The 19,295-nt window shown below is 50.3% G+C and overlaps 1 protein-coding gene and 1 non-coding gene across 8 annotated transcripts; one reads left to right on the plus strand and one right to left on the minus strand.

Annotated features, from left to right (window-relative positions):
• Positions 1-944: 944 nt before the first annotated feature.
• DNAJB5 (DnaJ heat shock protein family (Hsp40) member B5) lies at positions 945-16,876 on the minus strand. 7 transcript variants are annotated; one of them, XM_053204970.1, is made up of 5 exons: positions 16,726-16,876; positions 11,013-11,224; positions 5,943-6,187; positions 2,487-3,088; positions 945-2,348 (listed from the first exon to the last, which is right to left on the minus strand). In XM_053204970.1, the coding sequence occupies exons 2-5, from the start codon at positions 11,027-11,029 to the stop codon at positions 2,115-2,117; spliced, it is 1,098 nt and encodes a 365-aa protein (XP_053060945.1). In that variant the 5' UTR covers positions 11,030-11,224; positions 16,726-16,876; the 3' UTR covers positions 945-2,114. The 7 variants fall into 7 exon arrangements, with proteins under 7 accessions (XP_053060945.1, XP_026895142.2, XP_026895145.2 ...); XM_027039341.2 differs by lacking the exons at positions 11,013-11,224; positions 16,726-16,876 and adding exons at positions 8,546-8,687; positions 9,553-9,695; XM_027039344.2 differs by lacking the exons at positions 11,013-11,224; positions 16,726-16,876 and adding exons at positions 8,747-9,001; positions 9,553-9,672.
• Positions 14,646-14,755, plus strand: LOC113593720 (U6 spliceosomal RNA). The gene has a single exon (XR_003414028.1). It is a non-coding gene; the product is annotated as a U6 spliceosomal RNA (small nuclear RNA).
• Positions 16,877-19,295: the final 2,419 nt, after the last annotated feature.

The following is a 19,295-nucleotide window of genomic DNA, read 5'->3' on the forward strand; positions in this document are numbered from 1 at the left end:
ATCTTAGAGAAGGATCTGGGGCTCAGGCATGGAGGAAAGTCAGCACCAGTAGAAAGTCTAGGCCCAGGCATAGCCTACAGATGGGCATTTCTGTGACTATAGGGCTCCTCCTTACCCAGTCCAAGGAAAGTAACAAATGCATCATGCAGGCCCTGAGTATCAGAGTTGTCTCAGCAGGGATAGATATTTCAGAGACAAGGACAGATATCCCCAGAAAGTTGTAAGATTTAAGGATCAGCAACAGTGCTCCTGCCTTTCAGGAAGCCTGCATCCCCAGCCAGGCCCTGTCAGCGTGGGCCAAAGATGCCAAGTACCCCAAGCCACTCTTTCCACTGCCCCGGGCTCTGTCTTTGGGGATGTATCTCTTCTAGTTAGCCAGAAAGTCTTCCCTCCATTGCCTCCCAGGAGGACAATTTTTCTCAAAAGAAAATTCCAGTCTATGTAGAGAAAATTATTAGTTCTCATGCTAGCATATCCTTCAAATATCCAACAAAGGATATTTATTCATTCTAAATAGATTTGTTTCTGCTAATAGCTGAGTGGTATCTTCTGTCTCTGTTGTGTTTGGGGTATATGTTTTAGAAATCTCACGAGCCTTGGGGAGCCTGGGTGGTTCAGTTGGTTAAGTGTCCAACTCCAGCTCAGGTCATGATCTCACATTCATGAGTTCAAGCCCCACATCAGGCTCTGAGCCTGGACTCTGCTTCAGATTCTGTGTCTCCCTCTCTCTCCTCCCCTCCCCTTCTCACATTCTCTCTCTCAAAAATAAATAAAATTAAAAAAAATTAGAAATCCCATGAGCCTAGGCTTAGAGGAAGGAGTCAGCTCCACCTTATATTGAAGAACCACCTGGAGTTCTCAGAGGTGACCAGGGCCCTGGAGGGAAGTTGAGTGGCACTTCACACCTGCCCCCATCCCAGGTTCATTGCTCCTGCTCAGATGCCTTATTTTTAAAATACTTTATTTTTTTTTCCATAATACTGTCATTACAAAAAAATACAAAAAAACTACTATAAAAACATTCAGGGGCTTGTCAAAGTGAGAAAACCTAAAGACCCCACCCCAGGACCTGGCTGAAGCAGTCTTCCCCTAGCTCCTTCACTACTTGACCTTTATACAATTGTGGGAGTGGGGTGGGGTCACACAGGCATTAAAGGGCTAGAAATTCCCCACACAGCCTCCATGAAGGGTAAGAAATAAGTAGCTTCACGTATCACAAAAATGGGATTTGGAAGTTTGAGGGTGGCTAGGCCCTGAGTTCAGAGGTGTGGGGAGAAACCTGTGACCCTGAATCTCTTGGTGGGGAATAGCTGTCATCTGACCCCAAAGCCCTTTCCCTTCCTGATGAAGGCTGGGGGATGGACCCTGCCCCCTACCTCTTAGCCTTAATACAGCAGGCCCTCTTCCCCTCCCTCCACCCCTGCACACTCCTGAGAGCAGCAGGGAGATCTGGGTAGTGTGTGGGGCTCTCAGGGAGGCTGCCAAGCCCCCATTCACCTTCCTGGCCCTAATGAAAAGTGTCTCGTGCTCAGTGGCCCAGTTCATGGGTTACGGACCTTCCCTTCTTAACTCTGTAGAGGCACAGATAGCTCTAGGTGAGTGCTTCGTGTGTGTGAATATGTGTGCATTAACCTTAGACACTGTGGACCTAGGGGTGGGGCTGGGGTGGGAAAGCAGTGTCCTTTCTATCTTCTTCCTCTGCCACTGGGAGGAAGCTGGAGAGAAGGGAGAGGAGAGGTATTAGCAAAGCTGAGAGGGGTAAGAGGACATGCTATTTACAGGCATGGACAAGGAATCTCTGTATCTTCAAGTAGCACTCAGGTCACTCTCCAGCCACTGGAGTGGGAACTGGATTTGAAACTAGTGACATGAAAATTGACCCCTGGCCTGGGCTAGCTCTCCCCACCTCCCACCCACTTCCCCAAGGCAGCCCAGCTCTGAAAGGGGTCAGGGACAGGAACATTTTCCTGAAATCCAGTGGCTTTTTTTTTTTTTTTTTTTTTGCATTTTAGAAAAAGTTGCCAGTGTCCAGTGGACATCAAGCTGGGTGCACATTGGGTGGGTGAGTGTAGGGGGTATTGCTGTGGTAGACTCTGGGCTGGCTGGGGCAGAGCCTAGGAACAGGGTAGGTGCTGCTTAAGGATCTGTCGTGTCTGTGGTGTTAATCTGTCTGGGAAGCGAACTTTGAACTCAACAATGAGGTCTCCTCGCTGGGTGGGCACCTTGGGGAAAGGAAGGCCCTCCCCACGGAGTCTCTTCACGGTGCCTGGCTTGATGACGTCATTGCAGGGTAATGGGATCACCCGGCCATCAATAGTGGGAATGTTCACAGTGCAGCCACACAGCGCCTGGGGAAAATGAGGTAGAGAGTGAGGAAAATGGGGGGTTGAGTGGGAAGGGAGGAAAAGATTGAAGTGAGGAAAGAATGTCCCCATTATTCTCCCCTGCCCCCAACACATACACACACAACCTGACCCAGGCCCTACCTCCTTGAGGCTGATCAGAGCACTGTAGAGCACATTGGTGCCATCTCGACGGAAGTGTGCGTGGGGCTTGTCTTTGAGCACAAAGACGATGTCAGCAGGGATGTTGTCAGGTGTGGCATCACCTTCTTTGGGGAAGGTGATCTTGGTGCCTTCCTTCCAGCCACGCTTGATGACAATGTGCAGGATCTTGTCCTCGGTACGCACAGTTCGCCCATCAGGGTTGAGGCGCCGCCTTGTGATCTTCATGCGCTTGGTGGAGCCGTGGTAGATCTCCTCCAGGGACACCCGCAGCTCATGTACCACAGGTGGGTCCTGCACCTTGCGCCGAGGGTATAGTGGTTCGGGGGCCCGCCTTGGGCCCCTACTCAGCCCATTGAAGCCAAAGCGGCCAAAGGCGCCAAATGGATCCTCATCTTCATCCACATCCATGTCATCTGGGTCAAAGCCACTGAAGGGTCTAGTGGAACGGCTGCTGGCAAAGAAGATATCGAAGGGGTTGGAGCCACCAAAGAAGGAGGCAAAGGTGGCGTGAGGGTCCCCGTGAAAGGTGTAGTGAAAGGAGCCACTGGAGCCACCTGATGAACCACCGCCGGTCTTCAGGCCTGGAGGGAGGAGAAGTTAGGGATAGTGTGGCTGGTCCCGGCCCCACTCCAATCTCCACCCCCTGCCCTCTAGCCCCCAGTTCATGGGCCTAGAGAAAGAAGCCACCTCTCTTCCACAGAGAGGACTAGCCTAATAGAGTAAGAAAACCTCTGACAAGATTAATTTTTATTCTTAATTATATGTTTAATAATAAAGCACATCATGAGGTTCAAGAGGCTGAGTTACAATAGATAGAAAAGCTAAGTAGAAGACTTGGAGAACAGGACTTGTAGTCCTGTAGTCTCTTCCATGTACCCATGACCCAAAGATGTCTCACAAAGCCTCGAGTGGCCGGCTTGGGATCACACTACAGTCATACTTGACTCCCAAATTTTTGTTTATCTCTAAAGACACACAGAGCAAGGGAAAATCAGATAGGATTTGACTACACAGGAAGCCAGTAAGTGACCTGTCCCAAATAAGGTGGGGATACAGTCCAGGAGAAAGCCTGCTTTCATTCTGCTTCTACCCATAGTTCCCCTTTTTTTTTCTGACTCCTATCCAAATGGGAAATCAAGAGGGACCCAAAAAGCAGGAAAGCTCATTAGCTTGGAGATGAGGAGCTATTTCATTAAAGTTTTTAAGAGCTTTGTTTCCACACTCAGAGCTCACACTATTGTACAACTCCAGGGGTGCCATTCACACACCGGACAGACATAGAACACAATGGGAACAGAGCTTCTTGGACTTAACACCAAGTCCTATACCCCATACCTAATGTCAAAGCAACCAAAATGCATGAACGAGCAGGCCCACTGCAGGTAATGGCCGTAGCTGCTCTCTCTGGAGCCAGGTCCTGTCTAAGGAGCTCAGATTGTGGGAGGCAACCTTCATGGGGAGATGGTAGTGGTGGTGTTAGGGGGTGTGGGGAGGAGTTAGAGGGAAGCAGTTAACACTGAGAAATTCTCTAGAATATATAGACTCTGGGGTGGGGCCCAGGCTAGGGGAAGGGGCCTTTTTCTTTGAGGCTTTTTATCTAGAATTTCAATTGGCTGTGGACGTCGAAGCCTAAATTAAATTAGCTTCTTATTTCCTGGGACTGCAAGAACAGATTTGGGTTTCATTAGAAAGGCCACGTGGCAGGCAGTTCAGAGACTTGTGGCAGCTGCCTCTTCATCCCTCCCCTAAGACTCAGGATCTGTTCTTTTCTTTTCTTGAGGGTCTGATTACCAGGTGAGTTTAAGAAGCCTGGCAGAGCTCAGTGAGAGAGGGATATTGGACTGATAACAACAGGAGGGGGTAATTTCTCTGTAGGGACTCCTGTTGTGTCACCACCACCCCCTTTTTCATGCTGGGAGCAACTTGTCCCTAGCCAGGGTTGTGCACAAAGTCTGTGTGCACAAGTCTTCTGGCTGGCTGTTGGGGAAGGGGCAGGGCAGACAGAAATATAACCCACATTTTCAAGGCTGCTTGTCCTTCCCCAGGCCCTGGGTTTCTCCTTAAGGTTGTGCTGTATTCTTAGGAGACCTCCTGGGATGTAGATTGACATTAGGACCCAGTGTCTGGGTTTAGAGGCTGAACTTTGTCCTTCACTTGGGCTTGGTCATGCAGGAGGGATGAAGTTTCTGGGTAGCTCTCCAGCTAACAAAGGTGAGGCCAAGTGGAGAAAAGAGTGCAATTCCTAGACAGGTCACATGGGGGCATGGTATCTGCACTGCTTCCCTCTTCCCAGCCCTACTGTTCCCACCCCTCCATCCCAGAGAGACAAATTTCTTAGCTGAGAGAATACCAAAGATTCTAGCAGATGCCTGTGAATCTGGGAGTTGGCAAGTCTAGTAGGTGAGCAGGGAAGACCTGAAGGAATTAGTGCATGGAGAATAAGAAGAGGGGTTTGGGAGGACTGGGGTGTGCAGAGGATAGGGGCATGGGATACAAAGCAAGGAGGAGAGGAAAAGAACGTTCTTTTGAGCACCTATCTACTCTGTAGCAGGTACGCACATATCATCAGACTATCTAATTTTGTGGCTAGAGTGGGGAGAGGGAGGAGGAGAATGTGGAAGAAAGGTAGATGCTGTTGGGCAGGAAGGGCAGTTCCTCTTAGGAAGGAGAGTCCTCAGCTGTGACAATGTCTCTTAATATAGCCTGACAGGTGCCTGTGGCTGGCGGGTGGCAGGCGGCCCTGAGGGGCAGGCCCAGAATTAGCAGCTACATCATGCCTGTGGGATGTACTGGGAGGGGCCACCCTCTCAGAGGCTTTATTTGGGCCTTTCCTGCCACCCTGTGCCTGGCCACCAGCTACGTCAGGGAGGGGGCAAGATGCCAGCAGCAGTTCCCCTTCCATCCTTGGATCCCTGCCACTTCCTCAGGGAGGCAAAGCTCCCTCTCTGTCCTGCTGGCCTGACGTGGCAGGGAAGGAGAGAATCATCTCTCTATATCAGAGCTCCAGTGGTTAATTCCCGGGCTGCTTAAGGGCCAAACTTTTATGCTGATGAATGTAAATGCTCTCTCCTCAGAGAGCCAAGGCACACACGCCTTTTCCCTAACCTTCCCCAGCAGCCAATGAAGCAGCAGGGACTTCAGGCAGGACTAATAAGGCTGGGAGGGAAAAAAGGGAGGGGGAAAGCCTCTGGTTCGGACTTCAGACGTCCCTAGGGCCTGAATTTGAGGAGGGAGAGGGGCAGAGAGAGGCAGGGAGAACTATGTAAGCCAAGGCTGGGGAGTGGTGGTCTCTACTCTCTTCTGGGTGTCAGTGCAGAGAACACTTGCCTCCATCACCCCTCCTCAGCCTCCAGTTCCCTGCTACAAGAACTGGGTCACACAGCACCCCACACAAGGACAGGGGGCCAGCGTCAGCCTGGAGCACTGCTCTCTTACCTTCCTCCCCATACTGGTCATACAGGCCTCGTTTCTTAGGGTCACTCAGCACGTCGTAGGCCTCTGCAATCTCCTTAAACTTCTCCTCAGCATTGGGTTCTTTGTTCTTGTCTGGGTGGTACTTCAAGGCCATCTTCCGGTAGGCTTTCTTGATCTCATCCTCGTTGGCTCCCGATGGGATCCCAAGAATCTTGTAATAATCCTTTCCCATCACAGCCACTGGACCGGCACTTGTCTCCTTGTTTCTGAAAGAAACCCAGGGCCAGTCCTTGAAGCTCCTATTCCCTTTTGACCCAGCCCTGCTCCTGACGATCCTGCAATCCCTAAGTGACTCACTGTGTGACTTTCAGCAGGTCATGCCTGTTCTGTAGGCCCCTGTCTCCCCATCAGTAAAATGAAAGGTTTGGACTAGATGGTCTCTTTCAGCTCTGACATTCTAGGATTCTGTGATTCTTTCCTCAGCTCCTAGATTTTCCCAGCAGGAAGCTGGGGGCTGTGGCCTATTAGGGGCTCAGCTAAAGCCCAGGTCCTTGGGCTAGACTGAGGACCCCTGAGAGGCCCTGCCGTGTGAGGTGGCACCATGGACTGACAGGCCCACACACAGAAGCTGGCGAAGATCAGTGTACTGGGTGAGGTCACCTGAGCATCGTGGTCTTTTACGCCATGTCTCAGGCATGGTGCCCAGGCTAAGGGCAGCTGGGGCAGTGGCCCAGGACTAGGGACAGTCCTAGGTCTTTAGCCAGTTGTCCTGGCCAGCTAGGCTGAGTCAGGGTGTAGGTGCCTGGAGTCCTCTCTGCTGTTGAAGACCCCAGGCCTCCCTGTCCCTGCTTTCCAGACTATGCTAAGCCTCACGTGTGACAGATGAGAGAATGACTCACAGCCTTTGGAAACTGCCGTTTCTAGCTCTCTTATTAGCAGGGGGGGATGACACTGTCCTTCCTCCAACAAGGGCAACAGTTCCCTTTACTCATCTCCCAGTGTCTGCACACAAAATGTGTACGAAGACATGTCTGTGCCACCTAAGCACTAGTGTTAGTGAACAAAACCATCCTGGGGGTAGGGCCTTTTTAAACCTTAGTTGTTAGAACACTTAGGCACTAATCACCATTTCCTTAGTACCTTCCCTACCAGTCACTCCTCACCTGCCCTGTGGTTCAGGATCTGACCCAGGGCCAGGTCCATACTCCTCTTAGAGTCCCTTCTAAGCCAGACACCAGGGCTTTTTTTTTTTTTTTTTTTTTTTTTTTTTTTTTTTTTAGGGAGAAGCACAGGGCTCTAATTCGTTCACTCTAATCTCCCTTCACCACTGTCTCTGTGGTGGATATGAAGGGAAGGGGACTTTTCTGTAGTTGGGCTATTTGGGGAGATGGCCAGAAGCCATTCTCTAGCCCTTCAGAGGCTTGGCCAACCCCTACCAAGCCCAGAAAACCAGAGTCTTTCTAGCAATGTCCTGGGCTGGCAACCACAGCTGAAGTCTGCTTTTCTGCCTCTCACAGCTTCAGTGAGGTATACAGGGCTTCCTGGCAGGAGTGAGGGCTGTACTTAAGGCCCCAGGAAGGCAGGGACAATGGCCCTAGCTCCTGCCCCCACAGGGCCTGTTGCAGGTGGCTGAGTTGACTCATGGCTCTGGGAGTCACCTCACTGTGACGAAGAGAAGGCTCCATAAAGGCGGGTACTCCCCCTTCTCCCCCTACCAGCATGTCACGCCTGGTGGGGGAAGCTGGGGTTGGAAGAGTGAGAGAAGAGCATCTGGGGGTGGGCAGCCATTTTCGGAAGCAACGGTAAAAGCCGTCTGAGAGGGAACTGGGGGTGGTCTGCCATCTCTGCCTCAGCCCATGCCTTCTCTGCCCACCCTAGGACTGGGAAGGAACCCTAGTACACCAAGAGGATGCCCCCAGAAAACCATAGCAGCTTCTAGGCAGAGGGCAAGTGGAGCGGCTTGCCAATGCTCTCACCCTCCTCTTGCTGTCCCTGTATTACCTCTTCATGAGGCCAACTTCCTTCCTGGCACTCACCTGATAACCGTTCTGGACCTATAATTCTCTTGCCTCCACAGACACAGGGCAAGCTCTTTTGGGGACTGCCTTTTTCCTTCTCCTTTCCTCCCTCTTTCCCTCCCTCCCCGTACCCACAAGCCACGTGTTGGAATGACAAAGGAGCCCCATGGCATGGCACTGCCTTTGATGGAGAAGAATGAAGAGGATATTAATGTTGAGGCAGGAATGAAAAATGAGAAATAGCAAGAAGGAGTGTATAGGGAGGGGAGATGGTTGATACAGAAAATGAAGTATTGGTGGAAGGAGACAAGGGATGACAAATAGAAATGGCTGAGGTGGAAAATGGGTTACCAATGGGTTGAAAGAGAGAGATGAAGAGAGTTGAAATATTGGAAGAGATATTTGTGGAAAATGGATGGATGCCTGAAGGGTTTGGTATAGGAGATGAATGATAAGGGGTACCATTCATTCAAATGTAAGGGTGAGGTAGGAGGGTCTTACATGTAATGCAGATGGGGTGAGGATGATGGTGGGCAATGAAGGGGGATGAGATGTGGAGAATTTGATGTGGTAGGGATATGAGTGCCCTTCTCCAGAGGGACTTACCGGAACTTTACAAACCCATTCAGCGTCCACGCTCGAAGTTTTAAGGGCTCCAGCTGAATTTTAAACATCAAGCTGGCTAAGAAGTCTTCTCCCCAGAAGTGTGGGAAGCTCCGGAAAGCTCCTCGGGCCTGTAGTGGGGGTGCTGCTGGGGATGGGCAGGAGAGCACTGTGCGCTTAAACATGCCCAGCCCAGCCCCTCACCTCTGATCGCTCCACCGGAGCCTGCTTGGAAAGCTGCAGCTCTGGAAGACACCTCCTCGGGTTCTCAGAGGCACTAGCCCAGCAAGGCCTGTCCGGTGCAGCAGGAGCTAGACCTGATCCCCAGGTGTGGAGAATGAAGGAATAGGGTCCGGCGGCCACCTGCTCTCAGGTGCAGCAATGTCTGAATGGCTGTACGGCAGTGTGACGGTAAGGCTGGCAGTGGAAGCGTGCTCTTGTGAGTGGCAGCGTGTGTACCTGTGTCAGGTGTGGTTGTGAGGGGCTGAGAGGCAGTGAGTTCCTCTCGCCTCTCTCTCCGGGGAGGATCCGACCCCAATCCCCAAGAACCTACTCAATGAAGTCACTGACCCGGAGTCTCCTCCCTCGCAGATAGGCGGGGAGGGGCGGGGCAGAGCAGAGCTCGGCCGGGACAAAAGGCGCGGCGAGGAACCGAGAGGAGCGGAGAGGAAGGGAGGGGAGGGGGCTCGGGCGGGGGAGGGTGGTCGGTGATGTCACCGGCGCTGACAGGCTGGGCTGGCCCAGAAACGCCTCCGCCCACGGAACCCAATCCGACCCGGCCCGACCCTCCCCCCAGCTCAGGCTCTGGCTGCCCGCTGTTAGAGGGTCGCAGACATCGAGCACTTTGCAGACCCCAGTCCCCGCACCACCACGGCAGAAGAAACGATGGGCCTTCAGTGTCCCAGCTCCCCCCAATCTCCCTCAACCCCCCCCCCCCCCCGACACCAGGACCACTGGCTTCGCGACGCCCCCGCTCCCGGGACCCCTGAGTCCTGGCTCGGTGCCCTCACCAGTGAGGAGCTGCGGGCGCCACCGCGGTCCGTCAGACAGCCGCTGCCCCCTCCCCTGGCTCCGGCTCCGCCGCCTCCACTCTGGACAGGAGTCGCCTGCCCGCCGGCCGCAGACAGCGGGCCGGGGAACCCGCCCCCACGGCTCCGCCTCCGCGCCTCCCATTGCGCGGTCTGCCCATCACTCAACTCAGCTTCCCTTGTAATTGGACAGCCTTCAGCGAGTGCCTTGGTGATAGCCGCCCATTCTCCGCCCCTGTCACCCGGCCACACGCGCACACATTCCAGGCAGTGATTGGTGTCGGTCTGATTGGTGCGCTCTGGGATCAGTCAACCACACCTCTTCGCTAGCTCGTCGTGTCATTGGTGAAAGGGACAGAGGGCGGCAACTCCACGCGCCCTTTGATTTTATTGGTTGGTCTGTGGGGCTCAGACCCGAGACTGGGGGCAACTATATTAGTCCAACCTCGGGTTTGAGAAGGTGGGACGTACTGGCCACCGCTCAAATCCCGGGAGAACCTTCTGGAACCTGTGTAATGTCAAAGGCAGCCTTAAAGGAAAACTGCTTACCAGTTGGCGGTGACTCTCGACATTCTTTTCTTCATTTAGGAGGGTCGGGGAGCGAATAGTGTACTTTGGAAGGTGTAGTCCCTCCACCAGGGTCAAAAGGTCACCCCTTCTTACCTGTCTTCCATCAGAACTGTAAACTGACCTGATTTAGCTGATTTAGCTTTACCTTACCTTGACCCGGCACTGACCTGAGGTGACCTAACAAAACAGACCCCAGTAGGCATGCAGAATTTAAGCATGCTTCCCCTCTCTCCTTGGTAACCTGGTAGTTCTTCCCAATTTTAGCGCCTCCACGATTCCCGATTCCCGTTGTGAGTCCCCTTTTCATCCTCTGTATAATCCCCTAATACCACCTACTTTATGAGCAGCCCCTCCCCAGCAACCCCCACAATCCTCAGTAACATTCTCTCTATAATCTTTCATCTCACTTCCCTCTTGAGTTCCCAAATTGTAGCCCACCCTTTCTTTCCCCTCTTCTTGGCTGGGTATATCTCCTGTTTCCCCCCATGATCTTCTGTTTTATCGTAGCCTTAATCTGTTACGACTCCCATGATCTCCCCAATCCTGGCTCCCCCCTTAACCCTTCATCTCAGCTCCACATGACTTCCTTAACACACTCAGAATCTCCCACCTCAATACCAACCCCCTCCTTCCCCCCATTAAATCTCAGCCCTAGTGTCCCCGCTGTTCAGAGCAGGCAGGGCTGCGGAGGCGGTAGCCAGCGGAAGCCGACGCTTGAGCAGACACGGTGCCTAGCGCCCACGTCACTGTCTCCCAGGCCCATCTGTGCTACAGGGAGCGGGGGTGGGGAGGGGGTAATCCGGGGGTGAAGAGGGGAAAGGAGTTCTTGGGGGGTTTGAGGACAAAAGAAGGGCCAGGGCAGAAGCTCTCACCTCTCTTTCTTTGCCATTTCCCAGAAACAGTTCGGATACCCATGAGTTCACACAATCTGGATAGAGCTGGAAACGGAGGCTTGGAGAACACCAGTACCAGAGCAGAGCAGGAGAGAGATCTAAGGGGTCCTGAGGTCAGGTCTGCATAGTCTCCATTATCTGCCTTCCTTCTAGTACTCACCATGGCGGTCCCAGGTGTAAAGGGGTGTGAGCTGTGAAGTAAAGAAAGGAAGTGGGGTAAGAGGAGGATGGAGAAGAGGTGACATGAGGGGAATGAGAGAAGGGAGGGAAGATGGGGTGAGGGGGATGGGAAGAGGAGGGGAAGAGAGATAGGGTGGGAGGTAAGGAAGGGGGATGAGAAGGGAAGGAGTAGTGGGGAACAAAGACTAGAAGGGAGGGGAGATGGGATGATGAGGGAATGGAACAGTGTGACAAGGAGGTGGGCATGGTACAGTGAGGGGGCCCAGGACTGGTGCTGGCTCCTTAGATCCGGGGGCTCTTACTCCCCCACCTCCAGACTCATGGGGGCCTGGGCTGTGGGTGGCTCTACTTCTTATTCCAGTTCTATTTTGCCTCCTCCAGCCTTGCCTGTGCCAACACGGAGGCAGAGTTTAGTCACTGGGCCTTACCTGGTCCCTGCTGACGCTATGTTGTGGGCTTAGACCTTGGGGCAGGGTGGGGGGGGGGTTGTAGCACCTATGCCTTCAGGTGCTGATGACATGGACCCCATTGTTTGCTGGGTTCTCTATGGCCACCCTGTGTCCTGTTGCCCTAAGTATCAGGTGTGTGTTAGGAAGCCGGGTGTACAGTGTGCCATAAGTGTAAGAATGTAGGCTATGTTGACCTTGTGAGTTGACTTGCCACATCTGTGCCTCATTTCCTTCTTTGTATAATGGGTGTAGACAACGGGTATAGTACCTCACTGAGTTGTTGTGAAGGTTAATTAAGGTAACATATGCATCTAGTTCTGCGCTTGGTATGTAGTTAATGCTTAGCAAAGTTAACTGTTACTCTCTATATTCACAGATGTCTGGATGTGTGAGTGCATCTGTTTGATGTTTGAGTCTGATTGGGAGTTATTGTTGTATCTGTAATGTGATTTGTAAGTGAGAATATATCTGTGCAATATTTTTGTGTGGTAGTGTGCCTGATTCTGTATTATTTGCTGTGTATGTGATTTTGTGTTAGTATACATGTGTGACTAAATGACTGTGTAGGTCTGTGTCGACATGACAAACAGCTTCGTGGATGTTGACATGTTGACATCATGTCTGCCCAGTGTATGCATGAATCTGTGATCGTGTCAGTTCTGAACACTTGCATTCACCCTCCCTCCTTATGGAGACGTCATAACCCTAGGTGTCCCTCATTTTCTCACCCTGAGGGAACCGGAACCCCGGGGGCTGGGGTGGAGGTGGGTGCCACTAAGGAGGTGTTTAGACAGGAGCACATGTTCCCTCCCAGACTGTGTATGGGAGGGGAGCCTCCTATCTTGCACATATCCTGAAGACTTCAGAGGAAGTGCTCCCCCACCTAGCCCATTCTTAGTTCCCTGTCTTGTTGCCATGGCAGCCGTTGCCAGGGGCTCCCACCGTTGCTAAGATCTGGGTGTGGGAGGCTGCCAGGCCCTGTTGCCAGTAGAAACAGAGAATCCGGGGGAAAGCAAGACCACCCCCACAGCTGCCAGCTCTCTGCAGTGACAGGACTGGTCCTTGGACCTCTCCTGTCCCCAGATTGTACCTATGATTTGTATGTGGTAATTCTATTGTTAGTGAGGAGGCTTTCACAGGAAGTTGGAACTGGAATACTGGGATCTACCTTCTGAAGAGACCGTGACTCTAGCATGCCCATTACCATCTTTAAGGTTGAGAGGTCCTTAGAAATTAGTGACTCCTTCATTCTGTCCCCCAACCCTTATATGTTTCCCCTGGCAATATTTTTTGTTTGAGTTCTCCTGTGCTTATTACCTGATGCTTCCATCTTGTATATGAATGCTACATTGACCCCTTGATGCCAACTGACTCCTACCTGAGGTCAGACTCTTAGCATCTCACCTGAATACATACTGCATGCTGATACTTGGACCCAGACTTCTGTTCCACACTGTCAACTTTGACTTCAGCCTGAGACACTGACCTTGGTCTTAGTCCTGGACCAGACATTTCCTCAAACTCAGCCTTAGCTTAAGCCCTTCTAGACATGGATGAGCCCTTATTTTGATACAGGTACTAGAACTCAGCTGCAGATTCAGTTCTGATCATGTATGCTGATTGAACACTGACCAGTGATCTACTCACTGGTACTCACCTGGTTTTTCTTTTTTATGTTTAGAGGGAGAGCGTGCAAGTGGGGGAGAGGGGCAGAAGGAAGGGGGGAGGAGAGAGAGAGAGAGAGAGAGAGAATCTTAAGCAGGTTCCGTGCTCAGAGCAAAGCCCTATGCAGGGCTTGATTTCACGACCCTAGGATCATGACCTGAGATGAAATCAACCATTGGATGCTCAACTGACTGAGCCACCCAGTTGCCCCTCACCTGGTTGTTCTAAACCTACACTGACCAGTACCCTAACTATTCAGAGGGGTTATTTCTTGCCTTGGGAGTGAGAGGATAGTATTAGAAATGACCAGCAGAGGGCATGCAACATCAGGTTCTAGAGGCAAGCTTTCCAGACCTCATCCTGGAAAGGGACAGCAGGTGTATTGAGACCTTGACTCTTTTCTCTCAGGTCATGACCGAGAGTTGTAGGTACAACAGTTGGTCTATGAGGTTAACTAAAGAAATTAAGTTTCCCGACCCAGTTATTCTAATGTTCTATGGTCATATGGGTCTCTACAATCTTGAATATGCCTCCAGCTCAGCTGGACTTAGGGCTGGGCATTCACCAGAAGGTGCTTAACCATTTGTAGGCATCACAAGTCTCAAGAGGATGGGATGCCTGGTAAGTATCCCACCCCCAACTCAACAGTTTTGTCATATGCTTATACAGCTTCACTACCTTCCCTGGTATCTAGTTACCCTTTGGTGCTATTGAGGAGAAGTCTGCCTCTCCTCCACCTTTGGTCTTAGCTTTGTCCTTGAGGTCACATTGACCTCATCAGTCCCACCTGCCAGACATCAGCCATCTACATTACCTCAACCCTGTTTCTCTCCAGGGTGAGACACCTCTCAGGCCTTCATGGTTTCCTCTTCTGTCTTGCTTCATTCCAGCTCCCAAAACTATGCTCCCCTGGCTGGGTTTCAGTTCATAGTGCCTGGCTCTGATTAGCTTTTTCCAGGATTGCTGGTACAGTGTACAAATGAGCCAGCCTGCCTTCCACTTCTGACTCTGAACTTCTTTCTACATAGCCTCATGTTACATCAGTTTTTTTTTCTGTAGCTACCTCATACTGTTCACCCATATCAAGTGAAGACTACAACCTCCTCTTCCTGAGCTGCTGGATCACATCTTGCCCATTTGTACGACTGCCCAAATGTTACAATTTTGAAAGGAGTGTTACATTTATTTTTAAAAAACAAAGATACTTGAAATAAATGAAACAAACATTTTTTCAGTACCTTCTGCATTTTAGGACAATTCTCAGGCTTGGAAATCTCTGCATTTATGTTTACTTAAAGATGGTACAGGAGGGGCTGAAGTGCTTGCTGCATGAAGCAGCACATGTGCTAAAATTGGAACCATACAGAGAAGATGAGTATGGCCCCTGCACAAAGATGACATGCAAATTCATGAAGCTTCCATATTTTTGGTTTTGATGAATGTTGAAATGTAATAATGTAAAGTGAATGTATATTTGAATAAATTAGTATATTACCAAAAAAGAAACAACAACAACAACAAAAAAGAGGGACTGAAGATCCCCAGCTGGCTTGACTATGACTTCAGCACTGTGGACAGAGGCCATTAGCGGTACCCCTGGCTATGCCTGTGATTGTGGGTGGGTGGAAGATGATACACACACAGATTTTAGATGGGGCCAGAAATCCTTGCTGCTCACTTAGTGCCTTATAGTGTATAAAGCTCTTTCCTCTCACCAAATTCATTCTTGTCTTCACTCAACTATCAGCCCAGGAGACAGGACAGGAATTGTTTCCCAGACATTTGCAGATAAGGAAACTGAAGTTCAGCAAGGTCAAACTCCAAGCAACAGTTTAGGTGGGGTGGGAAAGAGAACACTATTCCATGCTTAGCAAATTTGGCAGCTACTGTTTCACCTTTGAAGAATGACTTTCTTAGAGATAAGAGGAGTGCACTTGAGCCAAAGCAGGGCAGTGTGAGTGGAAGTTTGTGTGGAGCCAAGGGTCCAGCAAGCCATGAGAACAAGTGCCAGTTGGGAGGGGGAACAGTCCTTAGAGGGCCTAAAGTTCATCAGGATTGTTGTACTGAGGGTGGGGAAACCTTGCTTTTCATTAGGGTCCACAGAGGCCCTGCTTTTATGTCTCTTTTTCTGTCCTAATGCTTGCCTTCACTGAACTTGAGACAGAAGAAGGGACCCTTAAGATCTCAAGCTGTCTCTGAGCCTGATAGACCTCCATTTGAAAACTCCAGGAAGGAGAGGTATGGGAGAAATGTGAGTGAATGGGGTGAGTTGTGCAGGTTGTAAGAAATCCTGTGACATGCTACAGGACCGGCTGCTTATGTGTCTGTTTCTAGGGTGGAAAGGGGATAAGCTAGACCACACAGCAGCTGTTTCCTTGAGGTGTACTCTGACAGGCAGCACAATGAAGTGGTTAAGAACATGGGCACTGAAGCCAGAGAACCTGGTTCCCCTGTTTCCTAACTATGTGACTGTGTAACCTTGAGAAACCCTCAGCCTCTATTCCTTACTTTTCTCATCTGTAATACAAACCTGAGGGTTGTTTTGAAGATGGTTTTATGTAAAGCATTTAGAACTTCCCAGTGCAGGGGCACCTGAGTGGCTCAATCGGTTAACTGTCCAACTCTTGGTTCCAGCTCAGATCGTGATCTCATGGTTTGTGAGTTTGAGCCCCATGGCAGGGCTTCTTTTGGGATTTTCTCTCTCCCTCTCTCTCTGACCCCTCACTCTCTCTTTCAAAATAAATAAGTAAAAACTTAAAAAGAACTGACCAGTGCATAAAAGTATTTGAAAATATTAGCAATTATTTGTATTTGGGACCCCTGTGATTAAAAGGTAGAGTATCTGCCTCTAATCCACAATCAAGAGATGCATTCCTGCCTATACATACTGGTTCTGTTCTTATCAGGTAAAGGAGACAAAAGGGGATTTCAGTCCTCTGAAAGCTTCTCCAGACCTTAGTTTACCCAACTCTGTCATAACACATTGAAACACTGTGGGGCTCCTGGATGGCTCAGTCAGTTAAGTAGCTGACTTTGGTTCAGGTCATGATCTCATGGCCCTCTGTGCTGACAGCTCAGAGCCTGGATCCTGCTTCAGATTCTGTGTCTCCCTCCCTCTCTGTCCTCCCTCGCTCACTCTCTCTCGCTCTCTCTCTCACTCACACACACACACACACACACTCAAAATAATAAACATTTTTAAAAAATTTACACACTGCAAAAATGGGGAAGAAACTCTCTACCAAGAAGGACTCAGACTAGGAGAAAATATAGCCAACTAGCTTTCTTACTTTGTAGCCCAGCAGGAATTGGGAAGAGAAATGTGTCTAAAACTGGCCCTTGGTGGTGGTGGTGGTGGTGGTGATAGGATACATAGCATACAGGCTTGGAGGCCTTACCTCTTCCTCAGTTTCTTAGAAAGTTCTGGCTTCTCTTTTCAGTGCTTTTATTTGCCCTCTGTGTCCATGGTGGAGCCCATGGTGAATCAAGTGGAATCACTTGATTCTTGGGAAGGTCATCACCAGGAAATCCCTAGAAAGAGAGCCACAGTGTATTGCATTCTTCCTGGAGGCCATGGTTGTTCCCATCTTAAGATTCAAGAATTGGCCAATGATAGGAAACCACATAGAAACTCAGCAGGTGCCCCAAATAACAGGAAACAGGAAGCCAAAATAGCATCACAATCTCTTTATTATGATTTTCACTGTGCCCAGCCTCTGGGAGCATCAGCTCCTTCAGGAGTGAAGGCTGAGCCATAGGGAGGAGCATGCAGCTGTAGTGATGGGAAAGACAGGGCTTGGGGATGTTCCCCTCAGCTTACTGTCAAGTTACCTTCCTCAGAAAAGAACATAGGAAGGGCACAAGGGACTAGAGGGCATTGGACCCCACAGTTGCTTGACTGTTCTGAGCCCCCCCTCACAATCCTGTGTTTGGCTGGCAGATAGAGCATAGGCCATCTCTTAAAGAAGGCTAAGCTTGAAGGCCTTTGTTTCACATGGATATGGGAAGGCCTTGCTGCTTATACCTTGATGTTCTCATCTATGGTCACGCCAACACATGCTATCCAAACTAGAATGTGATTGGGCTTCTTAGTCACTGGCCCAGACAGATGTGACACCCTGTCCACAATCTTGGTCATCAGGACATGTGGCTCAGAGGGAAGGTTTTCCTTAGTGTTAGTTGGGTCTAGTGGAATTCTGTCACCTGTTTATTTTCTTTCCTTTCAAGGTTGCCAAAAGCAGTGGCAGCAGGAAAGCAACAGCAGGGGAAATGCCCAGTCCTACCCCATTCCAGGACTCAGCTATAGGGAACAGGCATGATACATTAATATTTTCCATTCTCCAGCCAGGAGATCTCTATTCTCTGAGCTGTAGCCAGGAGCCCAGAGAGAGATCCTGGGCATATTCAAACTAAGTGGCATGGAGAAAGTAGCAATTTTATTCTACTGTAAATTGAGTAAAAAGGGTTATGGTTACAGGTGCTACAGGATGTTGTCCTGACATCCAGTTGGTCTGCCTTTTAGTGCCAAGTATATTCCTGCCTTTACTCTGCTAGTTTGAAGGGGTCATGCTTGTAGGATCACTAGAGTCTGCTACCAGTCCTGCCTGGAGGTTATTCTTGGCTCTGCGGTGGTCATGGCTAGCCTGGGCCCCTGCCAGATAGCTTATGCCTCTTGGCTTTAGGGCTTCCTTGCACCACTCTTACTGAAGCCATGAAACCTGCAATGATTGAGGTTGTGCTTCAGACTAAGAGGCCTAGGCACAATTCTGGACTCACTCCCCAGTGAGGTGCCCTCTTCCCAGGGAGTTTGATCCTGTGCCTCCCATGTTAGTAACAGGAATGCTGAAACTCCCAGATCTGGCCACTCAAACAAGGCCAGGGTGACATCCCATAGGGAGCACCAGGGCCAAAAAGGCCAGTGTCTGCGCTATAGGCCCAGTCACTTGGACTGAAGGTGGGAAGAGGCAATGTGCTCATGGCTCTGGCTGTTCTCAAAGGAAGAAAAGCACTTGGGAGTGGGCCAGTACCTGGGAGCAAAGGAACTGCTCCATCTCTGGGATCCAAAGGGGCCTTTACTCAAAGCACAGAGCCTACCATTGTTGCAGAAGGCTTGTCTCAGGAGAGGAAGCCACAGAGCAGACCTGGAGAGATTATGTGGCCATAGCTACTGCCTCAGCTTACCCTCTGTCCCTGCAGCTCCACTGTGTCATTCATATGCCCCTTTCTTTAAATCTGAGCATAAGGAAAAGGAGTGTTTGGTGAAAAATAGGCCTAGGGCAAGTAGTCTTCAGAGGAGCATAAACATAATCTTAACCTCCATTGGTAGTGGGTGGAGCAGGTGGTGCTTGTAAAAAGCACTGAGCTCAATTTGGGGCAGCCAGAAAGAAATGACTGGAAGGAACATTTTCTCAAACCCTTAGAGTCAGACACTAATTTTTGTACTTGGCAGAATTTCAGATAGTCACAGTGATGGAAAGGCTTGAGGAAAAGGAAAGGGAATCGGTTTCACTAGGTTTATGAAAGTTTGAACACCTTCATATATATTGCATAGGAGCTCCATGGATTGGGAAACTGGAAAGGGTCATCCCAGACAGGGGGGTTGGGATGGGCCTTCTGCAACTCTGGTCTTGGGGAACAAAGGAACCTCTTCATTAGTAAAAAGCTACATGCCTAATGGAGAGGAGGCTAGTTATTCCTCCATGTTTTGCTTCTTAGGACTCTTGTGGACTGGGAACTCTATGCTGGGGTCCTCTGGGCCCTCTATAGCATGCACCTACCAAGAAAACTTGCTGTCTTGGAACAGGGAGAGAGATAGTCCCAAATGGGCCTGATCCTACTGTGGAAGAAATTCAGGGCCTGCTTTGCTAGGCCCTGGGATGTACCTGGCCTGATCTGACCATGGTCTTTCACCACTCACCCACAGAAAGCTAGAAGCTGCAGTTCCACAGAGGTAGGCATCACCTTGGCT

Source organism: Acinonyx jubatus, chromosome D4 (genome assembly GCF_027475565.1).
Source record: "Acinonyx jubatus isolate Ajub_Pintada_27869175 chromosome D4, VMU_Ajub_asm_v1.0, whole genome shotgun sequence".
NCBI classification, from domain to species: Eukaryota; Metazoa; Chordata; class Mammalia; order Carnivora; family Felidae; genus Acinonyx; species Acinonyx jubatus.